General features: G+C 30.9%; 2 protein-coding genes and 1 long non-coding RNA gene across 3 annotated transcripts; 1 reads left to right on the forward strand and 2 right to left on the reverse strand.

The window, feature by feature from the left end:
* Positions 1-106: 106 nt before the first annotated feature.
* Positions 107-704, reverse strand: LOC123689781. The gene is made up of 2 exons (XR_006750672.1): positions 641-704; positions 107-382 (listed from the first exon to the last, which is right to left on the reverse strand). It is a non-coding gene; the product is annotated as an uncharacterized LOC123689781 (long non-coding RNA).
* A 793-nt stretch (positions 705-1,497) lies between these two features.
* LOC110992252 (phosphatidylinositol 3-kinase regulatory subunit gamma) lies at positions 1,498-5,226 on the reverse strand. Its single transcript, XM_022257988.2, has 4 exons — positions 4,638-5,226; positions 3,546-4,244; positions 3,082-3,378; positions 1,498-2,894 (listed from the first exon to the last, which is right to left on the reverse strand). Exons 1-4 carry the CDS (start codon positions 4,715-4,717, stop codon positions 2,672-2,674), a joined length of 1,299 nt encoding a protein of 432 aa, XP_022113680.1. The 5' UTR covers positions 4,718-5,226; the 3' UTR covers positions 1,498-2,671.
* Positions 5,227-6,605: 1,379 nt separating this feature from the next.
* LOC110992242 (integral membrane protein GPR180) lies at positions 6,606-11,696 on the forward strand. Its single transcript, XM_022257966.2, has 7 exons — positions 6,606-7,309; positions 7,419-7,694; positions 8,108-8,267; positions 8,508-8,645; positions 9,513-9,768; positions 10,473-10,577; positions 11,531-11,696. Exons 1-7 carry the CDS (start codon positions 6,843-6,845, stop codon positions 11,677-11,679), a joined length of 1,551 nt encoding a protein of 516 aa, XP_022113658.1. The 5' UTR covers positions 6,606-6,842; the 3' UTR covers positions 11,680-11,696.
* Positions 11,697-16,266: the final 4,570 nt, after the last annotated feature.

Consider the following 16,266-nt stretch of genomic DNA (forward strand, 5'->3'; position numbering starts at 1 on the left):
TCCATATCCATAACGATCGTATCCATTTTCAGTGGATATCATATCACAACAGCAGCAACGTTCACGATTGTGTGGATTTAAAATCAACAAATTTAACCAATTAATATAGGATAAATATCAAATACACCTAAATATCAATTAAAACCCCCTGAAGTGTGTGGCTGGGTGTAATTTCAAATTGGCTGCTTGGGTTGGAGGCTCAATATTAATTATATATACTTACCTTATCATGCTTTTAGAAAGAAATCTTAAACGTAGTACCCTCTACAAAATCTTAAGGTGAATTTATTGAGGGTACTTTTGTAGAGGGATAAATGTACCCCAAGAACCCCTCTGGATCCTCCATCATCAACTAATTTCTCCCATCGTGTATCAATTTCTCCTATATTTTTAATGATTAAAACATTTAAATAAGCATTAATAAACTAGCTAATTGATTCGGTTTAGAATTGCCGGTGACAAGTCTAAGTAAAAAAAAACCATGATTAACGCAATCAAGATGTTTTTAACAAATACGGGAACTTGTAATTAGCTATTTGCAGGGCAAGTGTACCGGGGTACCGCAGACAAACAAAAGCATACAAGTTGTTGCGTACTCGAAATCATATTTTAAAAGAGCAGAGCGCTTCTAATGTCTTACCTTTTTTGGAAAGAGGTATCGAGGCTGTTTAGGTTTAACAATTATTTATATCCAAAAGCAACATCATGAAATGTATAATATAGTAGCGAACAGCCCCGGATTTTTTATTTTCCTTGCTAGAGATCTTCGATAATGAACGCGTCCGATCGCTGCTTAATTCAAAGTGCTATAGGGAGTACTACTTTTTTAAAAATGGGATCTCGCTGTTGGTCTTAAGGCCCTTTACAGGCCTTAAGGGTCTCGGGCTGTTTTAGCCAGCGTAGCTCGGCCTGAACAGGGGAAAACACACAGAAAGGGCCAAATAGATCTACATTAAATCAACAATATACTTATTTAAGGTATTTAATTGGATTAGGATTAATGATGTTTGGTTAAAATCGCTTCGAAAATTAGCCATTATTTGGCGTAAAGTGAATATCAAAAAAATATATTGTGGGATAAGAGATAGACCGTAGCGGATTTTAATTGTAAATTTTCAATGTGTACAATATTTTACTAAGTATTGTAAATCGAGATTTATCAAAATAATGTACTATTATTTTGATAAATCTCGTAGGATTCAGCCTGCGTTTGCTATGTAACCGAAAAAAATAATTCTATATTACATTACATTCGAAACCTCAAAAATAACAGTATTTCTCGTCTACTAACAGATGTTACTATTCATATTATAAACATTCCTCTTCAATCACTCTATCTATTACCGCATTAAAATCCGTTGCGTAGTTTTATAGATTTAAGTATTTATAGGGGATACAGCAACTGTTTTATATTATGTAGTGATATTATGTTCAGGGTATGGAAGTGGTAAATAAAAGAAAATTATATTTTTTGCAATGTTTATTAACACTTATACTAAGAATTTATAAAATGGCAATCATTAAAAGGTTTTTTCAAAATTAATTTTAAAATAAATTTTAAACTTCTTATTGTAACTTTTACATTTAATTTATTTTTTGAGATCACATTTATTATACATACACTACACAATCATTACTTGCAATTACTGCAGTGATCCACAAAGATTTTTAAACATTCAGCCCTATATACATAAAATATTAATACCATATTTAAATATATTATTGTACTTATTAATAATTATAAAAATAACATCAAGAATCTCACTTAAATAATCTATTAAAATAATTATTATAAGAATGTTAAATATGTATTACTTGTTTTCTCCATAAAATTGGAACTTAAATGTTTTTATATTATTAATATTCAACTGGTGCAACGACACTGCGGCATTTTTTCTTATTCAGAAATATAAGAATAAGTTCTCAAGTAATAACAATGTATAAATGAAAAAAATCTTGCTGCTGTGAAAAGTATGGAATAAATGTCGGTATGTATGAATTTATATGACAAAAGTAAACGTAGGCTTCTATGAATCAGTCTGATAATCCACTTTGATTGTGAAAACCATTGTATGAGCTCTAGTTCAAAGTTGGAAATATACATGATATATATATATAAATATTAAAGCAATCACAACATACAAGATATAACACAGAATCATCAATACATAATCTAAAGGTTCAAGGCTAAGAATTGTTTAAAACAATACTTATTTGATACTTTTTCAAACTTCTTATAAGAAAATCTTTTATCACAAATTAATAAAATTTTTACTGAATCAATTTTACAGCAATGTTAGTCCATAATAATAATGATTGGCACTCCAACCCAGAAATGTACACCAAAAGCTAAAACATTTACTTTGTACACTGCTTCTACAAATTAACATGTTAAAACATGCATTTAAAACTATTACTTATTTTTGTAGTAGCTATTGCAAATTTATTTCACACTCAAAGTTACAATTAATGTAAAGCTACAATAACATGAGCATATCACAATAATATAGATTCTGGTATTAGATTAAATTTTAATCTTTTACCAAAATAAAATAAATTAAACGGCCCATAATACATTAAAAATGACTGCACTGTGTCAGGGCATAATATCATGTCTTACAAAGACATAGATTTATTATATCTGTCTCAAGCCAAAACATACTGCACAGTTTCACGGAAGAACTTGTCTTTGATCCCACTGTCGATGTTGGTGACTCCTTAAGTGATTATCCTGGTGACTATCATGATAATGTGAATCTTGTGTGTCGTGGACTTTTTTGTCAGGTTTCTTCACTAAATGAGCATTAATGGGGAACTTCAACTCTGTTCTCAATTGGTCATTGTGCTCTTCCAATGAATTTACAGCATAATGCAGTACTAGCTCATTTAGGGTTCTGTAAATTTTATTAAGTTATTATAATTGAAAAACAAACATCTTAATATTGTTAAATACACTTAAATATTATTTTAACAAGATTTTTGATTTATGTATTTTTAATCTCTTTTAGAAAGATATAGAATTCATAAAATTCAAAAAGCACTGTGGCTTATGTTATTACAATTAATATGAAAGCTACTCACTTGTAGATATTGTATGGTTCTGCAAAGCCATAACCACGTTCAGTCTTGAAAATTATACAATGATACACCATTCCATTACAACTTATAGATAATGCTAATTGACCAGTTGAGTTAGGCCGTATTAAAAATGTCCCTTGGGGTTTCCCTTCTAAAAGTCTTGTAGCCATATCTCGGGTACAGTTTTCAACCATCCATGTAATACTTTCGCGGTGTGCATACAACTCCTCTAGTTTATGAATGTTATCATCCTCCAATGCCTGTAAATATTCTTCTGTCTTACCCCTCTTTTGAAGCCATCTGAAATTAGAATAATGATGTGGCATTTTTTATAAATGTAGGAAGTATTCAAAATGGTAAAATATAATATCATCCTACTTTGTTCATTGAAAAGAACAATTTATATAATATATTAACATAAAGAATGAAATCTTTGCTTATTGGCATATAATAGCACTAATACTTACACTTTGTATCTATCTTTAATTTTGTACAGATTTATGACTTCTGATTTTAACTTAGTAATTTCTCTTTCAAGAAGCAAATTAGATTCAACAGTTTCCCTCAGGATATTGTGGTGTTGACATCTAGCTTGTTTTAAACTATTTACCCTTGAAATCAGCTGTCTATTATTTTCAATTAGATCATTTTTTTCATGTGGTTGTGCCTCAGCTTGCATTTTTTCTTGTAATTTCAAATGTTCTTCACATACTTTTACTGTTTCCTTAAAAGCATCTAAAGTCTGTCTTTTAAATTTCACTTCTTCTCTAAGGCGTAGATATTTTTCAGATCTCTCGTTATAATCTCTAGTTCGAAGGACAAATTTTTTGTGAATGTCCTTGTAACTTAGTTCTAGAGTATCATCGTTTATGTTTTCACCACCTTCATTTTCTTGGTGCCTTGAAAGAGGATACATAAGCTTAATGTCAAGGCTACTGTTGCAGTGTGCCAATGAGTATTCTCTATAGAATCGTACAAGGTCAACAACAGAATTAAATTCATAGGGTTCACAGAAACCATAGCGGCCATCTTGATTGTATATCTTGATCAATTTATTTGTACCACCTTTTCTCACTGTTAGAGTGTAACCACCATCTTTGTTGGAGGCATTACGGACTAGGAAGGTACCATCACAACTATCTCTAAGTTTTTCATTAGCATCATCACTGAAAATAAGTAAATAAATTTTAGTGAGATAAGTAATATACTACTCAAGCAATTGATTGAGATGAAAATTCAATATTGTGAAATATCTTATTCCCTAAATATATAATATACTAATTTCTTAATTCTTACATCATACATATTAAAGATACTGTTATATGCCAAGATACTGTAAGATGGTTTTCTAATATTTAGAATGTAGATACATTAATGTTACATGACATTATTAAATAGTTACTTAATTATTAGTAATTTTTATAATTTATTAGTGATATGAAAAACAGGAGAATGTGTGTATTAAAATATTCCTGAAAAGAATTAAAAAGACGAATAACGTGGTACACGTAATTAAACTTTACATTAAGTTCTACGTGAAACAAAATTCAAATACATACCGAGTAATATCACCCCAGTACCATTCTGCATTTTCTAAACTATCTTCTGCGGATTGCTGTGGTGCACCGATTTCCACCATTCTTGTATAATAGCTTAAATAAAAGTAAGAGTAAATCTAAAAATATTCAGATAATAAGCTCACAAGTCTCATTCAAGAATAATCTTTGACAACAGCGGGTCTAGCAACTTCCGCCCTATTGAGGTTACAATGAAATAAAATCATAATAATGGATCACTTAATTGGACCATGCAGCCCAAGGAAGACTATAAACAAGTAAGAATATCACTAGAAGACAACTAGTCACAACACTTTCGATTTGTTGAAAAAATATCACAAAGGAAATAGGTACAGCCAAACTTATGGCTGACAAGCGCAAGCATTGAATAGAATACGAATGGCCATCCTAACGGAGCCGCGTCCAAGTTAATGTTCTATAGAACAGATGACATCGAAATAAATATATTTGGATATGGTGTCTTAACACTGGAAATTAAAAACACTATAAGTACATTTTAATACTAATCGGCTATCATCTCTATTCTCACTTCTCCATTGAACTAATTTCAATTTTCAGTGTTCAAAGCTGAAAGCCACAGAATACAACTTTTTAAAAATAATTTTATGACCTGGTAACATAGACCTTTAAGTCATTTGGAAAACAGTTCGATGGTAATGGGTAGCCACAGAAAAATTAGTAATGTATGGAAATTAAATTAAATTGTACCATGGGCCAAGGTATCACTTAACATCAAGTGAACCTCCTGCCCGTTTTCCCCCTGATCTAAAAAAAATATTTATTTATTTCACTATATATTTCTATCTTAACAGTAATTAATAATACGATAAAAACACATAATATGAATTTAATTCAAGTTTTGAAAGACTTTTATCCCAGTTTCATGTTCTGAAGACACGGTTTTATTATTACAAATAATATTAATATTATAACCAACAACTAACCACTAACTCACCTTTTCTTAACACATTATGATTTAAAAACTAACATACAAATTAATCTATTAGATTTAATCAAAATATAAAAATAATATCATTTTTAAGAAATAAAAATATCGTCTCTATATATATCACTAATTTAATATCCATATAAAATATAGATTTAAAATAATATGCCAACGGACTTCGGCCTGATTTAGCAGTAGCTTTGTATAAGTGGAAAGTGAAGATGACGAAGATGTCGACAAATTTTTAAACAGCTAAGCACCTTCTTGAATCTTGACTAAGCGCCCAGTTTAACCAATATTCTATACCGTTGGCACATCGTTAAAGAGATATAGAATTGAGAATCATTTGTGATTAATTGATAATTAAAACCTTTTTCTAAGGGTAATCTTTTGTAATTAAATTAGTACTTATGTATCGTACGGTATATTTTTTATTACATTACAGTACATACCTAAACTGTAGTAACGTTTCGGAATTAAAAACTAAGTAGAGACATTTTTTTCATTAAAACCTATTTGTAGGATCTCTTGCAGCATCTACGATGCTACCGGCCTTGGTGACAGTTTGTTCCAAATTTGGTGACTTAAATGCTTTTAGATACCTACTTTCTTGATTCTTTATTTATTAGTTTAGATTTATTACTCTATTCTCACACACACAGTCACAATAATTTTGGTTAATATTATTTAATATACAAATTGAATTGAAAGAAGTAACCCAGCATCAATAATAATAATTATTATTTTAAATTTAAAGGTAAATAAGATTTTATTTAATAACGTCATAAGTTTTTAAAATGCATTGTGATGTACCAAGCTTCCAGCACATTCGTTTTTTTTTAAAGGAATCTCGCTGTTGGACTGGCCTTTACAGCTCAGCACGGACTGTTTTGGCGAGCTTAGCTGGGCCTGAAACCAGCACATTAGCTATTTGTGTTTTCTTTATATGTATATGCTGTATTGACGTTACGTTGACAAATGACGGCATGATTAATGACAACCGACAGACGACTGCTGAAATAATATTTGGATTTTGGTTTCATTAATATTGGGAAATGGGAAGGTAGTTTAATTTTTTATTCAATATTGTGAATTGTAATTAGTAATACGAAATTCTTAATATATATTTATTAATGTGAATAGATCGGTAAATTATCTAAATTTGAGAAGTGTTTTTAAATAAAATGAAGGAAATAGTATCGGCGGACTTCTAACATAGGATCGATTAAAATTATTTCAAAATGAAGCTACGACTTTTTATTTTATTATTTATCACCATAAACCATGGAGTGTATTCAACGCATATTAAAGGAGATTTTTCTACTGATGAATTCTTCAAGTTTCTAGTGAAGTTTGGGTTTCAGAAAACCGAAATACACAATCAGAAGGAAACATATGGTTATATATTTGGAAACATAACATCTAGGAATCATTTTAAGTATCCTATTACGTTTGCAGTTCTAGATAGAAAGCATTTCATTCACTATTATAATAGCCGTGATATCATTGACAAGGAAACAGCATGTCAAACTATGTTTCAAAATTTAAATGCATCAGCTTATCATCCAAAGTGCAACGCCTATGGGCAGGACTTGTTTCGAAGGATTCCCTGTCCAAAAAATCAGCTGTGTGTTGATGAGGACATGCCATGGAATGTAATAAAATATAACCAATTCACATATGTCATTCAAAATAGTGGACAACCAAGGTAACTAACAATTTATTAAAGCGATAGCATTTAAATATTTTATAAATAAATTACTCTCATATATTAATCTAAAATTTTCACCTTGTGGTTAAATATTAAATCTTTTTAGGTTTTGGTATGTCTCGATGGTATCATGTTACCTCGATGAAGAGAGTTGTTCATGGCATCACTATTCAGGGGCACCAACAGCAGACAACAAAACACTAACAGAGATACCACAATTAATACAATATGACTTTTGGCTTGTTAATGGAAGTCCAAATCTGTCTTTGTATAATTCTATGTTATACCAATTTTCTTTTGATAGAAAGAACACTTTGGAATTGTACCTACTTTTCTGGTTATGCTATATTATATTGGTGCCAGTGCAGATATATGCTGTCAGGTAACTTTCAATTCTGTGATTTCTAAATTCTTTAGAATTTTGAGTTTATTGCCATATTGTGTATACAACCTATCAATATATAGTGATCACAAAGTTTAAAAAAATATAAAGGTGTATTTTGATGGCACATAAATTATTTGTTTAAAAAATAACAATAAACATCAAATTGTGTCTGCCAGGGTTACTACTTACTAGGTACACTATGTGATTGATGACATGATTGACAATATGTACTTCTAATTTTTCTGTATGATACATAGTATAAGGTTTCTTTTAAGAATCAGTCCTGATTTTAACATATTTATTTTCTTAAAATTTGAAATAACAAAGATCATAAAATATTCTATTTATTTAGCAGGTTAGACCAGTTAAAACTTAAATTGCCAATATTATCAGTATTACCACAATTTTAGAATTCAGAGGCACCCAGTAACCAAGCTATTCACATCAAGTTTGATGTTAGAGTTTATAGCCCTTTGCTTCAATGTGCTTCATACCATGAAGTTTGCTGCTGATGGTGTTGGATTCCCTGGCTTGGATGTAGCTGGTGATATATTTGATATTATGAGCAGGGTAAGTCGCACTAAAACTAAAAAATAAAGATATTGATACAAGGTCTTGTCTATGAGTTTTTAAAGATGTTCAAAATAGTTTCTTGAGATGAGATCAATTAGAGTTACAATAACTTTCTCAAAACAATAAAATTCAGTATATTACTTATATATTCAACGGTAAATTTTAAATTGACAAAACCTCTTAATGTATTTGAAAAGGTACAACACATTGAAACGCAAGATTTATCAAATTTTTCAGACACTTTTTATGCTTCTATTACTTCTATTGGCAAAAGGCTGGGCGGTGACGAGGCTTGAACTAACACATAAACCATTAGTTTTTGGTGTTTGGATGGTATATGGAATTGTTCATGTTCTTCTCTATGTTTGGAATACGGTAAGAATTAGCATTCATTTGTAGATTGTCGAAATTATATTATTCTTTACAAAAAAATATGTAGTTTAAGTAAGTATTTTTTTTTACAATTTTTATGCGCAAGTATGGAGGTTCCAATAGACTAGCAGAATCATTTAATTATTAAATATATTTAATTTTGTCTTTAGAACTGCTACACATTTTACATCTTTGTGGAATACAAATTTACAAAATACTACTCAACTACTATGTATCAAGTTAAGTACTTACTTAACTTGTTGATAGATTTACCTATGTCTAACATATAATGAAGAAAGAAAAGTGCATAATCTGTGGATTATTAGTCCTTATACCTTTAAAGAAGTAAAATTAACATCTTATACTTAAAAATTAAATGGAAATAACCACATTGCCACGGCGTCTGGTTCTATTGTGACGAAAATCTCTTGTACAATAGTCCTGTAAAAAATAATTTTGTTTGTCATGTAGCCTTAATATGAAGTTCAAACAGATAAGATAGTTGTATTATCAACAATTTTAAAGTGGAAATTCGAGTTTAGATATTAAAATTACTATAGCTATAAAGATTATACATATCTTTAAACTAAACATAAAAAGAATATTATTAAATGTACAATACAACTTTTCAAAATTTCATAGCACTAGGGTGGAGGCTCTAGACTAGCGCTTTATCCTCTCCAAACTCTCTCGATAAAGTTAGCTTTCTGTCAGGGATGCAATTTAATTTTTTTGACACATCACTTAAAAATATTTAGATCGTTTGATTTTTGTTTTTGTTTCCTCACATACGGCGGCACAATATTTTTAACAATTAGCCTTATTATCATTATTTCACTTCCAATATCCAAATTGCATTGAATATTGCAGACGGAAGTGGATATAGTAGAAGAAATCGATGAATACCAAACGTGGCCTGGATGGCTCGTGCTAACATTGCGAGTTGCGATCATGGTTTGGTTCGTGTTAGAGCTACGTAATACTATGATGTATGAACACAATATGCCGAAACTGAATTTTCTATTGCACTTCGGCGCTTCGAGTCTTGTTTGGTTCGTGTATTTGCCGATAATAGCGCTTATTGCGCTGCAAATAAGCCCATTGTGGCGGTTCAAATTTATATTAGGTGAGTAAAAGTTCTATGGTTTATAATTAAAAAATAAATCAGTCGCGCTACAACTTCATTAGGTCTTGGCCTCAGATTTCTGAATCTGTTTCATGATCAGTTTTTAATCTAATAGGCAGGTAGGTGATCAGCCCCCAGTGCCTGACGATGTTTTCCTTCACCGTTCGGGAAAATGTTAAATGCGCACATAGAAAGATAGTCCATTGGTGCACAGCCGGGATCGAACCTACGACCTCAGGTATGAGAGTCGCACGCTGAAGCCACTAGGCCAACACTGATCTATGGTTTATGGTATGTGGCCTATTAGACCCCTGTCTAACAGGCCACAGGACCGAGATGTTTAGTGATGCCCATAAACTTACGCTGCCAGAAAGCTCGCTTTTTTCTTTAAAGATCAAAAATAGTATTGGATTGGAAATACTTACACACAGCTCGTCCTACATAGCACTGGTGCGACATTTGATAAATCTGATTTTATTTCGCAATTATGGAAAGTACATGTCCATGGGGGGCGGTATCACTTACCATCAAGTGAGCCTCCTGCCCGGCAAACGGACCGTTCGATAAAAAAAGGCAAATGTAGTAAATTTTTTTTAAGTTTTTGATTACACACTTAATAGTAGTTTATTAGTTTTATTTTTCTGAAGATATAAGTTTTTTGTAAATATACGACTAAATATTTGAATGTTATTTAATTCTTATAGGTATAACATATTCAGCTGATTGCCTTGCGTTTTGCGTGATGGCACACCTTCTATGGCCGACGCGGTCAGAGCAGTACTTATTATTGGCGCCTCCTGATTATACGGGTAAGAAAGTGGTGGATTTAAAAAAAGAAAATATCGTCAACATCGAAAGAGTTCGTATATATTCGATTTTGACAAATGCTAGTGATAATTCGCCCGAAGTCTTGTTTCTGAATCTATGGGTATTCATAGAGTCCAAAGTCGAGAGTGACGACTGTAAGTCAAATCCAATATGTTTTTGACATGAGTCGTACTTGTCATAACGTACTTGTAAAAGTAAAAGTCGTAGTTTAACATGAATATTAGACCTATTTATTAATCAGTTAAAATAAGTTCCGATTTAATATATTGAATTAAAACAAAAATGCTTCTTGAAAGTAAAGTGATATCTAGTTTTAAACATGAACTTATTTCTAAATTTAACAAAAAATTAATTAATGGGTTTTTTTACCGAACAAAAAAAATATTGCATTCATACTTTTTTATAAGTTAAATAAAGTATTGTATTATTAATAGATTGCTTAATCATCCTCCGGCGGAACAATCACACCTCTTACATAAAAAAAATTCAAATAATGTAAATCATTCTCGACTCCACATGAACACACAAAAAATATCATCAAAAACTGTCCGGTCGTTAAGGAATTTACGAACACATGTACAGAAGATTTATATATGTATGTACCAGCTATTTATTTGCTGTATAGATAAATAACCTAGATACCAACTGCGGCGCCGTCTGCCGGGCCGAGTTGTAAATTTAAACCAACCAAACGCTTACAAAAACATTAATTTAAATCGGTCCAGCCGTTTAATAGCAGTTCAGTGACATACAGTATTAAATATATATATATATACATATATAAAGGTATAGACCATTAACTTCAATCAACAGGTTGTAAATTTTAAATTTCTATTGAAACAATACATATTTTTTTATTGACAGTATTTAGTACTTGCTATGTATTACCCCTCTCTCCTTAAAAATATACTAATAAAAATAAATTTACTTCCAGCGGGCATTGAAGAATTGGACGAGTTCAGTGAATCACCTCACGTGGTACATAGCGATACGGTAGCATTAACAGCTGCCGAAAGCATCAATGCTGATGATGAAGAGGTCATATTCACACGCCCGCACAAAAATGGCGTCGCGTTCTCATAGCAACGTCCTTAGATGGTACGTTAATTACGTCTGTCACGGTGACAGCGGGTTGTATCCGCAGATTTTAGGTCAAAACATATGCAGTTGTCATTGTATAGCCGTTAAGATCGTTCCGATACCAATGTGCCAAAATAAACTTATAGCACATAAAGGCAATGGCGGTTTTTCCCATGACGAATTTGACAATTATCCAGTCTTGTTAATATTGCATTATATTTTTTTGCAATTAACCGCACGGGAAAACCGTATGTTAACGTAACAGACATTCCTAGAAAATATTTTTTTAACAAATTACAGAAAAAATTTGCAAAAAAAATCTGTATGAAATTTCTATTCTGACCATACTTGAAATGGTTCTGAAGCTTTCGTATATTTAAGATTATAGTCTTAGTTTAAACTCTTATTAGCTAATTTATATGTACACCTGATAATTTATTACCTAAAAGTATATATAAAACGTGGACTATATCTAGCATTGTCCTAAATACTGAAACAAAGAAATATTTTTTCTATTGTTACTTTTACAGTGTGTTTAGTTTAATACATAAATAAAAAACAATTTATAATATAAAAAGTTTATTCGAAGCGGTCTCCATTGGCTGCGATACAGTCCTTTAAACGTTGAGGCCAGTTATCAATAGAAGCACGCACTATTTCATGGGAAAATTCTTCACTGCCAATCGTACGGATTGTTTTAGGTATTGGCGCTTAAATGAGAAAACACACTGAATAATCATATAAAAATGACAGATTCCAAATTCAAATGTAATATTTGGTTTATTTTTAATTGTATCAGTATGTGTATTTATGGCCAGGATAAGTAAATTAGGCGAGTTTTATTTAAATAAAACTTAATTACGGTTAAAAACTTTTTGATTATTAATTATCAAGGAAATACATCCAAATTTTTGTTTGGTCTTTATATCTGTTTATTGCTGGAAAAAATATACAACAAACAGTATGTTTAGTCCACGTTTTATAACGGCCGTACAAAGATAAACTACGCGTAACTATTACGATTGATTTAGGATATAGAACCTGCTCACTTCTAATGCAGCTTTAGTTGATCAAATCGGTTGATACTAGTCAATTTGTTACTGTTATAGGTGAAAAAATGTCAGTGGAAGACAAATCGATAGACAAAAATACTTTAAAATCGACAACTTAGAATAAAATACTGAACTAAGTAATTAAATTCGGCGTGAGAAAAATCCTGCTATTTTACTATTCCGAATGTGTTAGATATGATCGCTCACTTGCCCATGTCTATACAATTTTGTTGGAGTGAAATGTGGCCCTTCGTTATTTCTTTGTATCTCTACACTGTATAAGTTTTCATTAATCCTGAAATGTAGTATAAGTAATACATGTCTTTAAAGAAACATGTGCAATTATATTAGTGATTTTAATAAATTTTTAAAATGAGGTTTTCCTCGGATTTTGAACAATGTATGTAATCTATTTGAAGGCTTTGGTCGCTTATATTTTTATAATTTGCTTTAATTTATTTTGTACAATAATCGTGCCAACGTTTTAGTAAAATCACTACATTAACATCACATTTTATTTATATATACTTATAAGATGTTTGTTTTTCAATTATCTATGGTTAATTTTTAAACTGTTTGTGTAGATTTTCGAATATTAGTGAATACGAAGTAAATTGGGAAATTTACCCCCTTAAGTCAGTCTTTCTGTCATGAGATAAAAAGCGAGTTCTTCAGATACAATAAATAAGACTGATTTATGAATTCGATATTTAAAATGTTACTTGAATCGAATTTTTTGATCTGTCATTCTTTTCTCTATGAAACTTAGATTTTACACAGAGTCCAAATATCACATAATTTCTTGTTTTCTATTATCAGTTTGTGTAAGAAGATAAGAATTATTTATCTTAAACGATTCATCTAATACAATTCCGATTAATCCGATCGGAAAATCGAATTAAACGGGTTTTATTGTCATTGTTACTTCTTTTTTTCTTAAAAAACTTTTCTCTTACAAAACTGAATTTTTTTGAATTAAATAGTAAATTTGTCAAAGTTAAAACAAACAAAAAAAACTCAGCTAAAACGCGGACTTAATATAAAATCGTTTTTGTTACGTGGTAACAATTTTGATATCCAAAACCACCAACCTATATTTAGTCCATTCTTTACAATAAGGCCGATTTGATTTATGATGTTATGATGATTGGTGTCCTAAAATTTGACATTTATATATATATATATATATATGTATATATTAACCGATTTTGCTACATCTTGCATATTTGCTACATAATACTCTAAATTTGTAATATTTTTTCCGGCACTGTTGAGAGCATGTTTCGACTCTTTGTTTGCTATATTTTATTTGACCACACCCCGGTCCCAAACAAGTTCAATAACTGAAAAACCAAAATACATCATATAAATGTCAAATAAATTTCACATTCTCAGAATAGTGTCAAACTCACACTCACTCAAACACTCAAAGTTAATATAAACTATTATTATTAAATTTAGCTAAATTATCTATTTTACTTCTATATATATTAGAATTGTAAAGTACAAGAGGATCTCTTTATACTAACTCTCGCAAGTCGAAATCGTAAATGGTCAGCCATTTGATCAGTGTTAGTTCAAAGTTAAACATCGCTATCTTAAAGCCTCATTGTCTGAAGTTTTCTGCTACAAAAAAACGTTATGATATTTTCATGACTGAAATACTTATATAACGTTAATTTATTAATACAGATACAAATGTTACCTACAGATATCATAAAACACATGAGTCAAAACGTAGTAGGTACATGTGAAAAATCTACATAATATTGTATTAATCGTACATAAACATATAAACTGTTGAAGTGTCATTATGCAATTGTTTTATATATTGGCAATACTGACATAACAGATGGTCCAGTCTTAGGGCCTGTTTCACAATGTCCGGATAAGTTCCAAATAAGCTATTTGTTACTTATTGGTATGATAAATATAGCCCAGTCATATTAGGTAAGAAAAGGGGTCAACCTCGGAATGAAAGATAATAAGCTGCAAATTGGTATGAACCTTTGTTTTGTCATTCTAAATGTTGTCTCAAAAGTCACAATCGTTATCGTGTCCGCGTCTCAAGATATTCAAGGTCAAAGGTCACAAAAATCGGTTTTTCGCGAATATCTGGCTTCCTATCGGTTAAATGAGATTTGCATTTATTATAAAAGTTGTAGGCTATAAAATTCCCTACAACTTTTGTTTAAACTTTTTTTTCATACGACCAACCGTTTTGAAGGTAGAGCGCGAAGTGCACATCGTACAGACATAAACCTGTACAACTGTCAACACTTCCACCAATAAGTGTAGCAGCTCATCAACACATAAAACGTGTCTACTACCAGATTCAAACGTGGTTAGGGAAGGACTTAGAACCTCAAGAATGGGGCTGGATGCTTGAAAATGAAATCCTGGAGCCCATACGAACGTTATTACCTCCAGCACCAGCCGAACTACTAAACGTAATATTTTGCAATTGCAAAAATGGTTGTGGTTCCCGCTGTGGATGCAGAAAATCAGGGCTACAATGTTCTTTAGCTTGCGGCCAGTGCAACGGACAAGCTTGCCTCAACGCTTCACTGTATCCAAGTAACCCCGATGAAGAAAATACATATGATCCCGATATTCTGGAAGGTTTGGAGATGAACATGACAGATAATGAGGATGATGACAATGAATCGAACATTTTTGAGCGACAAGAAGAAGAAGAAGACGAAGAAGAAGAAGATAATTAGCTTCCATTTCCAATTTCATTACAATTAAAATCAACAAAGATACTTTTGATATTTGAACTCAAATTTTGATAAATGTATATTATGCCGTATTTAATAATAAATAAAAATATGTGTAAAATATATACTCTTACTATCATTTTAACTTAGGATAAAACTAAAATATATAATCCAGAATTAATAATATTTTATACTTAAATAGTTAAATATGAATAATTATATATAAATAATCAAGTTACTTACTTTAATTAAATATAAATAATTAATAGTTAGAACATAAATAATAGGCATTGTTTAATAATTATAATTATTGTAAATAATTGACTTTATAACGTACTGATAACCATAACTCACGCTTGACCTTGCATTAGGCCGTATATGACTGTACGATGTGCACTTCGCGCTCTACCTTCAAAACGGTTGGTCGTATGAAAAAAAAGTTTAAACAAAAGTTGTAGGGAATTTTATAGCCTACAACTTTTATAATAAATGCAAATCTCATTTAACCGATAGGAAGCCAGATATTCGCGAAAAACCGATTTTTGTGACCTTTGACCTTGAATATCTTGAGACGCGGACACGATAACGATTGTGACTTTTGAGACAACATTTAGAATGACAAAACAAAGGTTCATACCAATTTGCAGCTTATTATCTTTCATTCCGAGGTGAAACCCCTAATATGACTGGGCTAATAGTATTTTTGCGTTTCACGACTGTCAGATAGCGCTATACGTCATGAAATTCGAAGTATCTTATTTGGAACTTTATCTTTCGAATAATTTATGTGTTGCATAGCTATTTGGCACTTTATCCAT

This window comes from Pieris rapae, chromosome 15 (assembly GCF_905147795.1).
Source record: "Pieris rapae chromosome 15, ilPieRapa1.1, whole genome shotgun sequence".
Taxonomy (NCBI): domain Eukaryota; kingdom Metazoa; phylum Arthropoda; class Insecta; order Lepidoptera; family Pieridae; genus Pieris; species Pieris rapae.